The sequence below is a fragment of the Vicugna pacos genome, chromosome 10, assembly GCF_048564905.1.
Source record: "Vicugna pacos chromosome 10, VicPac4, whole genome shotgun sequence".
NCBI classification, from domain to species: Eukaryota; Metazoa; Chordata; class Mammalia; order Artiodactyla; family Camelidae; genus Vicugna; species Vicugna pacos.
In genome coordinates, this window is record NC_132996.1 from 46,153,707 (window position 1) to 46,171,438 (window position 17,732).

The 17,732-nt window shown below is 42.1% G+C and overlaps 1 protein-coding gene across 1 annotated transcript; it reads right to left on the reverse strand.

Annotated features, from left to right (window-relative positions):
• Positions 1-5,807: 5,807 nt before the first annotated feature.
• On the reverse strand, positions 5,808-17,491 carry BDNF (brain derived neurotrophic factor). Its single transcript, XM_031681074.2, is given in 3 exon segments — positions 5,808-6,703; positions 17,268-17,287; positions 17,290-17,491. Coding segments are annotated over 3 exon segments (987 nt in total). The 3' UTR covers positions 5,808-5,938.
• Between the last annotated feature and the right edge of the window lie 241 nt (positions 17,492-17,732).

A 17,732-nucleotide genomic window follows, 5' to 3' on the forward strand; every position in this document is an offset into this window, starting at 1 on the left:
ATCCTCTGCAGACCAGCTCCTGGTTTCTAGGAAGCCATGAGAACAGCGTACAGCGCCAAAGTGCAGTGCTGCGGCGGCCTCCTCAGGGTGCTGTCTAAATGCAGAGCATGGACCTCAAACTCGGCCTGTCAACCAACTTTTTTGTCATTGTTGTTTGCAAGCTTACGGTTGTTAACACCCTGTCACTAACTACAGTGTTTCGTGTAGGGTATTTTAGGACACAAGGGCTTAATTTTGCAAAGGAAAAGTACTTTTGTTTTGCCAGATATAAACAATTAGCAGCTCACACTTAAATATACAATGAATATAAAAGCCCTATTTGTTTATTTTGCATGTGTGTGTGTGTGTGTGTGTGTTGGGGGGTGGAGATAAAATTTAATTAATTGGAATGAAATTGTTTTTACAGTTCCATGCTACTGACATTACCAAACATATAGGATTATTGTTTTTCAGAAAAGCAAATGTCAGGTTGGGGAGCTTCTGATTTAGTGTCTTGTGGCCAGCAAAGAATTCAAGGAGTTTGAGGTCAAGGCCTATGGAGATCCTGCAGAAAGCGCCACGTGAATGGCTCTTTTTCTTAATGAGGAATATAATGGATAAGGTCACAATATTTTTCTAATATTTAAACATGTTTTTCAGGCAATTTCCTACATCTATTCACATAGCAAAATGTAAAGATGTTGCCTTCTTGTTTTTTTCCTACAAAGAATTAAGTGGTGGCTAGAACTGGGGACTAGATGAAGAAACACAAAAGCCTGGGGACAGAGGTGCGGGCAGGGCATGCATTAGTTGGGATGGACCCAAAGGCTGGCTGGTTTAGAGTGGCCACACCTACTCTAGCCACCGAGCTTGGCTCTTAGGTGGAGAATTCACAGGACCAACCACCTGTTAAGCTTATTGAAACCAACAAGAGTCAGAGTCCCAACTATTCCTCCCCTCAAACCAACCAACCAACCAACCAACCAACATTTAAAACAAGTTAAAACAACTCACAGCTTAAAAAAAGAAAAAAAGGCCCAGATTCCATCATTAATTTTGCTGTTCAACATTTTTAAGTTGGATCAAATCTGTGGATCTCTCTTTCCAGGCTAAATACATCATTTACCTACATTATGTTCATAAAAGTTTTTCTGATGCCAATAATTAACATTCTTTACTTAACAACGGCTTACTGAAATGTGCAGCCATTTCCGCTTTAACTGACTTAAAGGACAGGCTTAATATGAGGTGGACGTGGAGAAGACGTGTCTGTTTTAATCACGCCTAAGCCTTCACGTGGCAGGGGTGCTGGCCGAACTGAGCCCAGGCAAAAAGGCTTCTATCGCAGTTCATAAGGTGTGTGACATTTTATCCCACGTCTAGTAACCATTTAAGTGAATGAGGGAAAGCTTAACACTGATCCATTCTAAGAATTAGGTCACATTCTCACTCAGAACTGTGCTATTCATAGAATTAGTATAGCTAATAAAAGGACTTCATAGGCACTGCTAATGACCACAGAGGCTTATCAATAAGGGGAAAAACAATAGATAAAGCAACTACCTGGGTTATTTTCAGGCATCTTAATGATTAAAGAGGTTCCGCTGCTTACCCAAGGAACAGAGTACAAACTGGCTACTCCTGCTAAGTTCAAGTTAGTTTAGTAGATGTCTCCATGTTTTGTTTGCTTGTTTCTCTGATCTCACCTTTGCGTCACGTTTACCAAACTCCTTTACTCCTTTAACTTCAAGGGGTTTGGACGTCACATTGAATTCTCACTTTTTTTTCTTACTCAACCCTTTCAAAAATCTTTTAGTCTTCCTCGACTGCGAAAATCGGTTAAACTTGAAATTTTGCCGAAGTTCTAATTCCATGGCTGGGCTCACGCCTTGCCTGGCAGTCGGGATTCCTCTTAGAGGTTAGAGTATTTTGCAAATGCACTGAACGGATTAGGATCGAGTAATTCATCTCTCTCGATCTGCTCTCCCATACCCAAACCACAAGCCTATGTTTGTTATGACTTTCTTGATCCTTATTTATAAGACAATACAAGAGGAAACCATGTGTGTGTGTTTGAGATAGAAATGATACATTGCAGAGATATAGTTCACCACGTTCTGCCATGGGTTGTCAGGGTTCAAATGGGGAGTCGAAAGAGTAGGAACAGATGCTTTTTTTTCCCTTAATGGCCCTTTCTCTCATTAAAAACCCTTCCATTTATTTCCCTAAGATTTGGTGATAACTTTAAACACTTTAACTCAATTACCCAGCGGCTTGGCAGCCATCTCAGAGGCAAATCTTTTTAGAAATCCTAGCAATCTGTTAGACCCTGGGTTCTGTGATATAAAAATCTGCGTGTCCCACGGACAAAAATTAAATCAGTGCAATGGAGACAAGTACATAATGCAAATGGCACCATTCCCAAATCGAGGGCACAGGACCTGCCTCTAAATATTGAATGTCTGTGTTTTCTTTTTATTTTTTTCAGCCATTGACTTTCTAAATTTGGGCCAATTTATCCTTATTATCCCTAAGTAAACCTACTTTGAATTTTTTTTAACAGTTATTTTATAATCAAATAGAGTTGGCCAGCCCTGATTCACAGGTCCTGATGTTGCTAGGACACACAGCTTAGTATCTGATGAAAGGATATCACTTCAAAGGGGAAAACTTTCAAGAGTCCTGGAAAATGACACTCCCATCTTCCACTGTGGAAGATGGGCCCAATCCTAGAGCTTCTTGAAAGCTCGCAGACTGCAGGATTGGCCTCCCGGGCTTTGAAAGAAGCATCCTCTCTGGAGGGCTGTGCAATGGCTAAACCTGGTCTGGTTGGTCTTAAAGCAAGGGACGCACGTATTTATGATAAAACACGTTTGCATGTTTGTTTTACAGTGAAGAGAAAAAAACCCAGAACCCCCAGATTTTATGTACTTTGAAAATATATTTAAAAACATTAAAAATTCTATATTTAAAACATATATTATATGTTAATTAGTACACTTAAATAGAACTTATATTTACAATAGGCTTCTGATGCGATTAAGTTTTAATGCCAATTTTTTTCAATAACATAATTATATAAATATACTAAAATACAATAAATATTTTTTGTTTGTTTTACATGGTGAATAATATCTTTACCATAGAGAGAACAAGGCCACAGACATTTACTTACATTGTCAATGGGAATCACCATAAAAAAGCAACAGGCCTGCTGCCATGCATGAACCACTCCTGCCACAAAGAGACCACAGCAAGACTTTAAAATAAAAACAAAACAAAACAGAACCAAAATGAACAGCAACAGAGGAAGAGTTTAACAAAATAAACCTTAGGTCAACGTAAACCACCAAGCATATGACTGTGATGTAGCTTACTGAGTAAGAGAGCGCCACTGACCACACCATTGCTCAATGTCTCCTACTCGGCCGCTTAACAGATCCGGCCTTTGCAGGACACTTTAAGACCATGATGGGGACTTTTTTTGTTTTGTCATCATTTTGTCCCTCGAAAGGAGACTGGGAAAAATTAACAGACAGCAGATACTCCAAGGGTTCATTCCATGTGAAAGATAATTACAAAGATATCCTTTTCAAACAACACAAAACAAACCTATGCTACACAAAAGTATTCCTTCTTTCAAAGACAGGTATTCATATGATGCTGTAAAAGATAGGCTCGTTCTAAATGAAAGACTGAACAAGTAGAAGTTATTTGCTGATGGTATCTTCATTCCCTGGGTCACGATGGACAGCCTCTCTTGTTTCTCCCTCACCCTACTAAGATGCAGCAATTTCTTGAGGCTTTCTGCTACTCAAGGACACTGGTCCAGGACAGTTTCAGGTTTGCACAATGGGCTAAATAAGCCTTAGCACTAATTTTCCCTGGGATCCATTTTACCCAGGACTACCATTCCAGGCTCCCAACTTGATTTCTCCCAACCCAAGATGGCAGAGGTAAGGCAGGGACCCTCTCCATGAACAGACAGGATGGATGGGAGGTTGCCATTGCCTTCACTGTGGGCAGCAAAACCTTGTCAGCTCTGTCTTCCATCGAGCAAGGAGCCTTCAAGCCTTTGGTGTCCTGGAAGGGCACACACCTCCCGAAGTCTTGTCTCTGGACAAGATTTTTCTATTGGTAGCCATGGTCATCCAACCTGAGTTTGGGGGCCTTTTCCTGTTCCCTTCCCCCCTTTACCAAAAGTTCTCAAAAGACAAAACCCTGGTTTCCTCAAGTCTAATTTCAAAGCAGTAAGTGTTCAGGTAGCAAACATCTTCCATCTCATTGCATCAATTTCATGATCACGATGCCACACCTGTGGTTCCGAAACTGCTCCAGGCTAATCCAGCTTTATGCATAATTATCCAGGGATGGAGGGTGTGAATCAGCTTGAGCGTGGTCCTCCAGCGAGAACCTCTTAGCACAGTTAGATAATGTAGGCACTTAAAGCGCGAGGTCCAAGCAACTTGACACGTATCATTCCAGAGCCACCCCTGAAGGGTCCTTCAGAGGCCTCCCTTTTGGAATGTCTCAAGTACCCTTCCCCACCCCCACCTAGACCTCAGCATGGCCACTCAGAAATTCTTCCTGCACCGCCCAGAAATGATATGTCAGCTCCACACAGCCTCCAGGTGGCTGTCCAGTCTCATTTCACTGGCAGTGTGGACTCCTGCTCTGATCTAGGTGTTTCTAGGTCCATACAGAACTCCACCTCTCACTTGCAAGGCAGTTTTAAGCCCTACCATAATTTTTTTTAAAGCCTTACAAAGATTTACCCAAATGTTAACCTCTCACCTAAAAGAATCTATTTTCCCCCTCATCTAAAAAAAAAAAGAAATGAAGAAAAAAAAAAAGAAAAAAGAAAAGAAAAGAAATCACTGTTCTCCATGCTTCTATGAGTGCCAAGACGTGACAAAATTTGTCCACTCATTCACAGCAGTGGTCAAATTCAGAGTGTGCAACTGATTTTCCTCCCTTAAGGGAAAACAAAACAGAGAGGGGACCAGAGGGGGAGGGGGGGAAAGAATGTGCTCGAAGTAAATGTAGATCTTTGGACCAGAGAAGCTTCCCCTGACCAAGGCCCAGTGGGGGAGGGGGCGCCTGGAAGGTGCGTCCGTCATGGGAAGTGGAGTGAGCACTTCATTTGTTTGCCTTAATTTTTATTCGCTTTCCGGTCATCTGATTGACACAACCAACATCTCGACAACATCCAACATCTTTTGTCAACCAGAATATAGATGGAAGGAATTCTTTCCCCATCCCTACACCCTGTGGGAACTAAAAAACAAAACAAATGAAAAAAAAAAAAACACAAAACAAACAAAAATATACCCCTCCCGTCCCCCATCCCCTAAGCCAGTAAAGCAATGACAACAGCACCTTGACATTGTTTTAATTCCAACGCTATCAGAAGTTAAAGCAGTAAAACAGATAGAGTACTAACAAGAACGAAGATACTTACTGTCTAAAATGTAAACGGAATGTTTTGGTTCAAATTTTTGTTAGACTTTTTTTCCTTTCTTTTTTTTTTTTTGTCTGTTTTCTGAAAGAGGACAGTTTGTTATCAATTCACAATGAAAGCAGCATGCAATTTATTAGTAGTATTTTTTAAACTGTTTTTTTTAAACGTTTTTCAATTCTTGGCAACGGCAACAAACCACAACATTATCGAGGAATGTAATGCAGACGTTTTAAAGTTGTGCGCAAAAAAAAAAAAAAAAAAGAAGAAAGGAAAAAGAAAGAATGAAAGAAAGAAAGAAAGGAAGAAAGAAATGACTGTTTCCCTTCTGGTCATGGAAATGTCCAATAAATAGATTGTAGAACCACTGGACTGTATAAACTTCATTTATACATGCAGTTCATAAAATTATTTTTTTTCTTAACTGAATAATTTACCCTGTTATGTCTATATACAAATAGATAATTTTTGTCTCAATAGAATCTATACAACATAAAGCCACTATCTTCCCCTCTTAATGGTCAGTGTACACACACAGGAAGTGTCTATCCTTATGAACCGCCAGCCAATTCTCTTTTTGCTATCCATGGTGAGGGCCCGCACGTACGACTGGGTAGTTCGGCACTGGGAGTTCCAGTGCCTCTTGTCTATGCCCCGGCAGCCCTCCTTTGTGTAACCCATGGGATTGCACTTGGTCTCGTAGAAGTACTGCTTCAGCTGGCCTTTGGAGACGGGGACTTTTTCAAGGACTGTGACCGTCCCGCCCGACATGTCCACGGCAGTCTTCTTATCCGCCGCCGTCACCCACTCGCTGATGCTGTCGCACACGCTCAGCTCCCCGCGGCGGGCGGGGTCCGAGTGGCGCCGGACCCTCATGGACATGTTTGCAGCGTCCAGGTAATTTTTGTATTCCTCCAGCAGAAAGAGAAGAGGGGGCTCCAAAGGCACTTGACTGCTGAGCATAACCCGCGACGTGTACAGGTCCGCGTCCTTGCTGCTTTCCTCGTTCGGCCGAACTTTCTGGTCCTCGTCCAACAGCTCCTCGATCACATGCTCGAAAGTGTCGGCCAGCGACGTCAGGCCTCTTGAACCTGCCTTGGGCCCATTCACGCTCTCCAGAGTCCCGTGGGTCCGCACACCTGGGTAGGCCAAGCTGCCTTGTCCTCGGACGTTTGCTTCTTTCATGGGGGCAGCCTTCATGCAACCGAAGTATGAAATAACCATAGTAAGGAAAAGGATGGTCATCACTCTTCTCACCTGGTGGAACTGTAGGGAGAAAGCAGAAACAGGACACAAGACTCTTTAGGGCTTTCTTTGGCAGGGACACAGCGCGGCCCTCTGACTGTAATTCCAGGCCATTCTGCGGGGTCAGGGTTTTTGATGTCCTGGTGATAAACTCCAGCTGCACCAGACACAGGTTAACGTCAGCGGTGTGCTGGACGGGGCTTAGTGTAAACCAGAGACGGGCTGCCGCGGCCCCAAGATTTAGCGTATAAACCCGAGATCAGGTGACTCCGGAGCAAGCGACCAAAACCTTGGCTTCCAGTGTACCTGCTTCCTCCCACTTGAGCAGCTTTGTTCAGTTTAATTTTGAATGGTCTCTGCTCAGGCTGTCACAAGAAACACAACACCAGAGATGTTACTAAGGAACCACTGCAAGGGTAATAGGAATTTTTTTTTTTTCAAGTTGGCAACATGGTCCCACTGCAGGAACGTGTGACAGGAACAGTCGTGGCCTCTGAGGTCTGAGTGGGCCTCTTGAGCTCTGGGCTCCTGAGGCATGAACAGCACAATAAAACAGAAGTCAGGGAGCTACCAGGAGCCTTCCCATTGCCTTTTTTTTTTTTCCCTCCTGTAGAGATAATCTATCAGAACCAAGGAGAAATACCATTTCATCAAGCCATCCTGTCTCACAGATAAGGACAGCGAAGGCCACAGAGTACTCGCCTCCTGTAAGGAAGGAAGTTTCCAGTAGAACTCAGGGCTCTCAATTCCAGCTCCAAGGTCTTTCTACTACACCTGGGTGGTCACAGGGAAAATGAGTTTTGCTTATTCCCAAACAGAAATCATTTTCTACACACTGATGTCAATGACGTGTCCATGCCTGGGGCGGGTATTATGAAAAGAACGTGTTGGCGTAAGAGAGAACTGGAGGAGCCAGCATCCAAAAGCTCGGGAGGCAACTTCAACCACCTGCTATATGCACATCCAGCTTATCCTCCACCAACGCTCTGAGCCCCTCGCCCCTTGGCTTTTCTGGCTCATATACAGACCCATCTGAGAGAGCCCAGCTTCTCTTCTTATTGGAATGTGGCCTGTGTGTAGGTGTGTGTGTAAGCTCGGAGTCACTGTACCTTTAGGAAGCTGAGTGGCAATATGCACGTTTTAGTACGGGGAGCTGGTGCTTCTTTCTGTGCTTTTGAAGTTTTCTGTGAAGTCCCTTAACAGCAGTCCGCAAAATTAACCTTTTCCTGCTTGCCAGAGGGTTGCTATGCTCTAAATTTGGTTCTTGCATTTGCAAGCATGCTCCATGAAGCCAGTGAGAAGGAACAGATAAGCAAAATGGAAACCTACCTACAGACCAACACAAGGTGACCATCGGACGGTGAAGGACTTCAGAATCACTTACCTGAGGCATCGTGTCCCTGAGTAGCAAAGACAAGCATCTCCCCCCTTCGTTCCAACACTCTAACTTTATTCTCACTTCTCAGCTCTGGAGTGAGGACTTAACAAAAAGACACGCATGCACCACACAGCTGTTATGTTGTTCCAATCGGCAGGAAAGGGGACTGTTCCTCTGTCCCCGAAGTGTCACTCAGCAGGAAAGTAATCTACCCCCAGTCAGTAGGTCATACCGCAGAAATAGCTGGAACTCTGGGAGTAAGAACCCAGTGACTCTGTTCTCCACTTTCATCAGAGATCACATTTTCTACCACTCCCAGACTTCGTCACCGTCCCAAACACCAACCAGTGTCCTGGTAGATTCACTCTCGCTGTGTGCAAACAGCAAGCAAGCTCGGAGCTGCTTGGAGCACATGGGCTGAGGTTGGGAAGGGCACACCAGTTTGAACAGAACACAGCTATCCATTCTGCTAGTACCTGCACTTTTGTGGATGTTCTGCATTCTGCACCATCAAAGAAATGGATCCTCCAAGGAGGTTTCTATTCCTGGCAGGCAGTATTTACATCACTGAATGAAGAACCCTTTCTCCTAGTGTTCCCAGTCCAAATTAAAACAACCCAAGGGGCACCTCAAATGTAGGCCGATGGAAAAAAGGCGAATTTAGAATATTTTACTCCAGCCCTCTCTGTCACAGTGGTACAGATTTGCTGTGATCAGCCATCTTTTAACGCCATATTTTATAAAGCACACCATTTTATGTACTGCTAAGATATGGAAAAAATGCAGCCAGTTAAACTATTGTTTTCTTTCTTTCTTAGAACTGAAAACAGTTCCTTTAGACTTAGTTGGACATATTTTATCATATAAAACTTTTGTGCATATGTAAAAAAGAAAATTAAGCAAAATAAATTGGATAAGGCAATGACAACTATGTTGCAACTGCTGCAAAGCCAATGACAAAAAAAAATGACATCAACTGTAAGACAGAACCCAATTTCAGAGATGTCAAAAAATGAATAAGAAAATGTGTATCTTAGAATTAATGAAACAGTAAGAGTAAGTTTTGTAAGTATTTACTAAGTGCCCATACTACTCACTGCTTAAAATGACCCAAGGTACTGAGACATCTTAATTGTTTATTATCCCTATCGCAGTAATGAGTCTTTTAATGATACATTTTTTCTATACTTGGCTTAAAGAAGTTTGCCCTTTAAAAGTTACAGCCTTTTACTTGTCTCATGTACCCTTTTATTAATAACTTTTCGGTTACCAAAGTAGTTAGTACTTTATCATTTTCTCATCGGTTTTACCAGTAAATATTTCAGAGGAACAAACAGCATCTGAGTAAATATTACTTGTCTTTCATCCTGACACCCGAACATGAGGACCCCTCAAAGTGGAACATCTACAGAGATTCAGCAGTTAACTACCTGGTGATAAAGCCCAGCCCCCATCCGCAGCCCTGGCCCCGAGTGACATCTCTATAATTCTAACTGCCTACTGGCTTATAAAGCCAATACTTTCTGTCGAATCAAAGTTACTTCCCAATTTTCTGTTTCTGACAATGGTTTCTTGATGCTTTGGGACCACCCAGGCTACAGGCTAGAAATCTCGGAATCAAGTTAGATAATACATTTCTGATATAGCCTACAAATCCAGTCAGTAAAGAAGTCTTAATCGTTTTTTATCTAAAATATCACTCCTGCCCATCCTGTTTCTCCATCCCACCACCACCACCTAGGCTCAGCCCTCGCATCTCATTTTGATTCTAATGCCTCCCTCCCCAATGTACATGACATTCTTTCTGCTCCATATTTAACTCTGAGGACCACTGCCTGACTAACCCCTCAACTTACCACGCTCTTATACAAAAACTTGCAACGACTGTTCCACCAGATAAAATCTAATCTTTTTTACCTGGTTTTTGACACCCTCCAAAATCTGGCATCACCATACTTAGCTCATTTTCTCATGTTATTCAATGCTTCATCACCTCTGCTCTGATCAGGCCACCGTCCCTGGAGCCCCATATACATTATTGCCTAGAAGCAACTTGCTCCATTCTTCAGGCAAATTCTTTTTTCTCTAGCTACTAAATCTTGCTTATCCTTCATGACCTGGTGCAAGTATCAAACCACACATGGCCACCTTTCCTAATTATTCTAGCACACACTGCCCTCCTCCTCCTCTAAAATTACACACGACATCTCATTTAATACTTCATTCCCTACTCACGTGTTCATATATTGTTTGGTTCCCCTTCTTAGTTTTGATCATGGAAACTTGGTTCTAACACTCCTAAATCTTTGGAGAGCTTTCTTTTAGAGGAAGGCTGAATTGTCTGAAATCCCATCTACTGAAGAAATCAAGCCTTAAAGTTGAAGGGTCTTAAATGTTTGCTAATTATGGTCAGGCTTCAGTTAGATGATAAACTGGATCAAATGTGATTCCCCCATGATGCTTAACACAGATGTAATATAGGCAATAATATAAGAGTACTCAGTCAAAACCCACTGATGGGTCTATCGGACCATGAGGAAACCCAGTTCTGACATCATTTTCATAGGAAGCTTTTCCATTTGGAAAGCACCGGTGAACTCATGCAAATTATTAGGTCAAGTACAGGCTGGGCTAAATTCAAATGATAAGTTCTGAAGCATTTGGTAGATGGTAATTATCGGAAGTGAGGAATCTCTGGGGTTTCTCTCTAGGGTAAAATTTTGCTTAAATAATAAGTTTTCAAAAGCAAGTAACACTATAACATAGTACTTGCCCCTACTACTTCCTGTATAGCTCTGTTTCTAATAGAAGACTTGGAAAGGGAGCAGTAATCATAATACTAATAATTACAGCAAAATTTGGAAGTATCACTCTTAATGTCCCCTTTCCCTATTTACCTCTTCAATAAGTAATTGTATATACCGTATTAGGAAACCATAAAAGGTTAAGTAAGCGAGTTGATGACGACTCTTACATTTTAGCTCTTCAGATGAGTCTTTATTATAAAAAAGATAAAGAGGCTGTGCAAAATTGCCAAGTAGATCGTTAGTCTATATATCTATTTATACATAATAAAATTCACTGCTGCTAATTCTGTTCCAAGGCTTACAACAATCAGCTCAGCCACATCTATAAAATGCTAGGAAGGCTGTTTTTAGCCCCATTCTCGAAAAATTAAATATAGTGCACAGGGCTGAAAAGGAAATCAACAAAACAGAAATAAGGTTTACTTTTAAGCATGACTCACAAGGCTTAAACGTTCAACCCGGATGAATACCCATGACATCAGCCTGTACTAATAACTTACATCTGTCTAAAAGGCCACAGAACATTTACAAACATCTAATTTGACTGTCACAAGAAGAAAGGACAGGTATTACATAGATGAGACAATTACTGTTCAGAGAGGTTAAGTAACCTATCAGATATCACAAAGCTAAATGGTTACCTGCCTCCTTGTCCAAGTTTTTACCATCAGGACCATGTTTTAAATGTTTTTTCTTTGTTTAAAATGTTTAACTGCAGGGAGGGGAGAAGCTGTGCTAGGAAAGGTGGTCCAAGAAGGAACTGGTTTGCTGCAGTTGTGTGTATCCTGGAGCCCAACTTTCTAAAGGCAGCACCATTAAGTTAAGACTTTGACCTTTACGACCCTTCACCTTTAAGGCTTGATTACTTCAGTAGATGGAATTTCAGACAATTCAGTCTTCTTCTAAAAGAAAGTTCTCCAAAGATTTAGGCGTGTTAGAACCAAGTTTCCGTGGTCAAAGCTAAGATGGGAAACCAAACAAGAATACGGATAACTCGGGCACTTAGGGGGAAGAAATACAAAGCTTTGTTCCCAGTCCCTCTAGGCTTTGTCTATGAGCATGTAGTCAAAGAAAACACAGTTTAAAGATATGGTTGCTCAAGTTAGACAATCCTATAAGCAACCAGGACAACGGCAAGGTTGACTAAATTATCAATATTTAATTCTTAACAGTGATGCAAATCTAGTAAGAAGCTACGTTAATGCAATCTTGCAAGTCAATATAAGTAATCTTTAATTTGCACCCAGTTTCACTACATGCATAGTCTTACTGTTGTCATTTATCAGACATGGAATCTATTTCCAAGTCTTACAGTCTAGGAGGGAGGTAGGACGTATATGCAAAGTAACCAAAATACAAATGGAGGAATGACCCAGGAAAGCACAGATAAAATTCTATAACGAGAAAGAGGCTACTTCCAGATAGAGAATGAAGAATGTTTTGTTGAAGAAGGTAGTGAAGGATGGAAAGGATTTAAAGGTACCCAGAAAAGATGCCTGTGGATGGACTGCAGCTTGGTTAAAGGCACGGAGTACATTTCTGGAGAGAAGAGTTCTGGAATAGTGAGAAAGAAGAGTGAATGACGATCAGGTTTTGGAAGATGGAGGATGACGCTAAAGAGTCTGGACCCCACCATACAGGCAGGGAAAAATCAATGAGAATTTCTGAGCCAGAGGAATGCTTCAAAAAGCCCAGTTTATCACCATGTACAGGAGAACTTGAAAGAATGATATACTGGAAGGGGCAGGTCCATTCACTGATTTTATTCTTAGTGGCTATTGAGCTTTGAAAATAAATAAAGGAGTTACTTAAGTACAGAGTTGGGGTTAAGGGCATGGATACATCTTTTAATTTAATCCATGGAGGGATGGAGGGATGGATAGATGGGTGGGTTTATTTTCATGCTTAAGTTGCCAGAAGCAAAGGGGTTAGAGAGAAGTGCGCAGAGCTGGGTGGTAACCACAAGCCCTGTCTGGGTTGGCCGAAGGAACAAAGAGGAGGAAGGTGGAGGGAAGACATGAAGATAACTCTGATTTCAACCATGATGACCCTGAACTTGGATTTCACGGCTCAGCGCTTTTAATTCAAAGATTCCAAATGCTTTGCAAATATTAAGTAATTAAGACTCATAGGACCCTAGAGGTGCAGGTAACTATAATTATCTCCATTTCATACAGGAGGAAAGAGGACCACAGTTTTTAATCAACTCGTCCATATGCTGTGGATCCCTTGATAGAACAAGGTCAGATCCTCCGATTCCAAAGGAAAACTAGGACTTCATCTCCAGGGACCAGTTTCTTCCATCGCTCTGCATTATTTCTGTATTGCTCTCCCATTAGGGATATACTGCTTAGCCTACAAGACAAAACAAAAGCAAAACCCCTCACATTCCTCAAAGGAAATAATGGGGAGTTGGAATCCACAAATAAAATGGAGGGGAAAAAGCTAATGAGCATTACAGGTGCTCATCTCCTAAGCTCCTCTAAAAATGCAGTTTTTAATCATAATCTATTTTATGTCCAAGAGTATCCAATTACACTTCCTACAAAGCACAACCCTTCATACTAGAGTACTCTCTGATCCCGAGTGTGCCCATGGTGTTGAGTGACACTTAGGGACATGCCTTGGCTTCACTAAGAGCTTCAGAGAAACTGCTGGCTCTTAGTTCAAACCTGGAATGATACAGACTTGTAAGGAAACATGAAAAACAAGTGTACTTCTCTGAACCATACATCTGATAGATAGAGTTACATACATCTTTGATAGAAAGCACCATAGTGCTGGCCCCCAGTGAACTCCTTCTCTTCCCCACCCCAGTTCTGAAAAAGGGTTTTTTCATTGGTCCTGTTGGACCCACCTTACCCAAAAGTAACACTAGACCATCTTCTCCACTAGGACAGGGATTGGGCATTCTCTGAATGACCATAATTCGTGCAGTACCTTGTACAAACTAGGTTCCCACACACGCTGAATGACTCAGTTCCCTTTGTGCTGGTAATATTTGCATAGTATTCAGGGAGGCGCAATTAAAGTAAGAGCAATAAGTCTTCAAGTGAGCTGTAATGATGGAGTGAATTTTGGAGTAAGAGACAGAAAATGTCTGGGCAGAGAACACTGCTACCCACCCCACCCTTCCCCTTCCTGGCATTCCAACCCCAGGCACAGCTGCCACCATGCAAAGGTCTCTAAGTGCTTCCATCACTACTGCTGTAGGAAACCTACTAATGTTCTACCGTAACCAAGGGGGGATGCCTAAAAACCGGAGCCTTCCAGAGCTGGCAGTCTTACCCATGCTCTGCCCTGTTCCTTTTCCCGTCTACAAAGAATTATACTGCCCCAACAGCACACATCTCTAGTCCATAATAAGGAAGCCTCAAACATACACAGATCACTTGCATATCAAATGAGTAGACTGTTGAGAAATCCTTTCTAAATTATTTTTTTTAACCACCAATTTTTAGATTACAAGAACCAAATGGCAGCTAACATCCAATTAAAAAGCCTAACCTCTTGAATTAGGATTGTTTTCTTCAGAATTTCAGGTGGAATCTGTCATAGTAAACTAAAGTTCATTTTTAACAATGTTCTAACTATTACATTGCCAAAAGCAAAGTATTATTTATCAAATTCCCAAATGTGGTAGACAGTAGCATTAATTAAGAAGATATTGTCTACCTGGTTCCATGAAGTTTCAGTGATCCACTGTGTAAGAAAGGTCTTGAAATAAGTATCAAGTAGCCATCACACATTTAATGACAGGGGTTGATTTCTACAAGTTTTGTGAAATCTTTCCTATAAAGGGAAAACGACTTTGGAAATAGTAAATAAGGAGATGCAAGCTTCAGTGCAACACAGGCATTTAAGTTATATGGAAACATACAGACTTTGAATTTACAGAAAAATTTCAAGTACAAAATTCATCTTATGCAACCTAAAGCCTCAAACTTCAGATAATTTCTGAGCGTTAGAGTTATAAATTTAAGTGTATTAATGCAATTCCTGTTAGTAAGAATACAACAACTAAAAGAGAAATTTGTGGGGCCTAAAATTTGGTTTTGGAAATGTAGGTATGGGATAAACGTCCATGCGCTGCAATTAAAGGAAGCCTTGTTTCTGAAAGTGTGACCCACGGGCCAGCAGCATTAGCATCACCTGGGAACTTACAAGAAATGAAGACTCTCAGCTTCCCCTCTTGTATCCCACCCACCCCAGCCACTGAATCAGGATCTGCATTTCAGTAAGATTCATAACCTGCAAGGCGATTCATAGTACAGTTAAGAAGCACTGGACTAACATGATAAAGAGAAAGAAAGCTCCTGAAGACACGGAAACAAAAGGGTTAACGCCAACTTAAGGATTGTGGTGCATTCTGAGCGTCTGCCATGGGCTCAGCTGTCATCTTTTCTCCTTGGTTCAACTTGTTTCACTGGGACATTTATTATGTGGGAAAATATTTTTGCCTTTGTGATGTTAAGTAAAATCTGGGTTCCCTTTATGTCAACTGGCTTTTCCACTATTGTCTTTATACCATCAAATGTAGGACACCTATAAATGTGACAGGCTGAATGAGAATTTATAGGGTACTGCTGATCTAAATCGGGACTTCCACTCAATCACTAATTTTTATCTCGGTGCTACAAGGCAAATAGAAGCATAAATGGCCTCCCTGTTCATTACAGTCTCAACATCACTCACGCGATCAGAATGATACTGGAAATGACATGACCAGTAAGAGCCGCTGGCAGATTTCCAGGCACACACATGAACGTTACTTTCAGTCAGATGTCTCTGACTCTTCTGAGTTCTTTCTGTCCTGAAATGGTGAAACACAGACACAGACAGAGAGAACTGATTCACCCACTCAGTGGAGATTTCTTATGTCCAGGCTTGCCCTAAAACCGACAGATCCAGCTCTGTCCTACCAAGTCCTATGAAATTAAAACAGAAAACAAAATGCTCACAAAATAAAACAACAACAGCGCCGTCGATAACAACAAACCCCTAAAATATATTAGTGTTAAGTATCAAGCACCAAAATCCCCTCTCCAAACCCAAATCTGTTTCGCCTTCCATAAGGTACCAGCGGCAACCTAATTTCTCATTTGGGTTCCAACATTTGGGATCATTTGCTTCAAAACTAAAGCACGCAAGATGGTTTAAAAAAAAAAAAGATTTCCAAAGAAAAGTAAAACATTTGAGATGAACAACATTATCAGGGAATTGATGGGGTCGATTCACAAACAGAACTGGAGACTGGTCCACGCTTTTTACGAAGGACTGCAAAAATGGCTAGTTTCCAAACCCCCAAGAAGTCACCAAGTTCACCAGTACAAGTGCAAATGACTCACGCTGGGAACCCTGATATTGCTGCGGTTAAGTCACTTGCAGATGGGTGGGGCTGAGATGACACAGAGCCCTCTTTCCCCCGGTAGCATCCCCAGTACTGCTGGCCTCCACCTTGAGCCCCACAGAGCCCAGATGTCAACACTGCTAAGGGACTGCCTCCCCACATTACAAACTGGGCACACCTACTAACAAGGGATGTTGTGAAAGCACGGCAGAGCACCGTCTTCCAAGTTCCCAGATTCGGGAATCTATCTTAAAAAAAAAAGGTGCAAGGTTGACACAACTGCTTTCTTTGTTCCTAAGGGGAGAATATGCACTCACTCAAACCAGAGGGTAAAGAAAATCCCCCTCTAAGAAACAAAGTTCACCATAATGTAGTGACTGAGAACATGCTAGAACAGTTACCGTCGGGGGGTGGGGGGGGGAATAAGGAAGAAAGTTAAGACCCATCCGTCCTATTTCAGTCTTTTTCTTCAGAACTGGCAATTTCAAACCAACAAGTTGCTTTCAGAGTGCTGTTGGACACCAGAGTTCCTGCCAGGGGATGCTACGGGAATTTTGACAGCTGTGAGCCAATACCCCCTAGACACTGTCGCCACACAGACACACTCTTTGTGGACTCCAGAGCTACAGTAAAGCTTCCCAGTTTTTCCACAGATGGTGCTCCGAAAATTTCCATACCCAATGTATGCCTGTGGTTAATTAGTTACCTGAGCAATTTCCATTATAGAAAGAATATCTGTATATAATTAGAGCCAGCTTAGGTTCCAGCTAGAAGGCTTCAACATCATTAAGTCAGGGGTAAAAAGAGAATGGAGTGGGTAGTTCTCACCTGATGCAGAGACCTCTCTCCAGATTAGACCCTAGCCTCGGGAGTATGCAGAAAATTAGCTTTAAAAAAAAGAGAGAGAGAGAGAGATGGGGGAAGAACCTGGACGGATAAGCTGCCCCTGGAATCAAAAGATTAGCATTCCTTTAAAAGCTACAACCAAGAAATCCTAGGGGAAAGATGAAATTAGTAGGAGAAGGCATTTAGTAGCTCTCTGTCGCTCACCTTTATAAGACCATTTTCTGAATCAGTTTGTTAAACTCCACTGAAGCACAAACGCACACATCACAGCCCTTCTTCTGCAATGCACAGCCACACCAAACAGGAGCGTGTGGGTAGAGGCCAAAACATGTGTGGACACGCCACCCTTTCTGCAGCAACGCCGTGTTCTGCACATTAACGAGGATTAACCTCCTGCACACATGGAGAAAACTGGTGGTTCCACACATCGAGTTGTCCTTCGGGTTATTTTTGCATCCAACCCTATAATTTCTTTTAATTGCTTACCGTAAAGCACAGGAAAGTGCTCATTATTCGTAGCTTAACGCAGGAGCAAAAATAATTGAATGCGCTCCCCCGCCCACTGCGCTCCCCCAGCTCCCAACTCTTCTAAGTGTCACTGTTCATCTGAATAGCAAGCACAAGGAAGCCTGTTCCAGGGCCCTGTACATAAGGAGCCATGTGGACGCT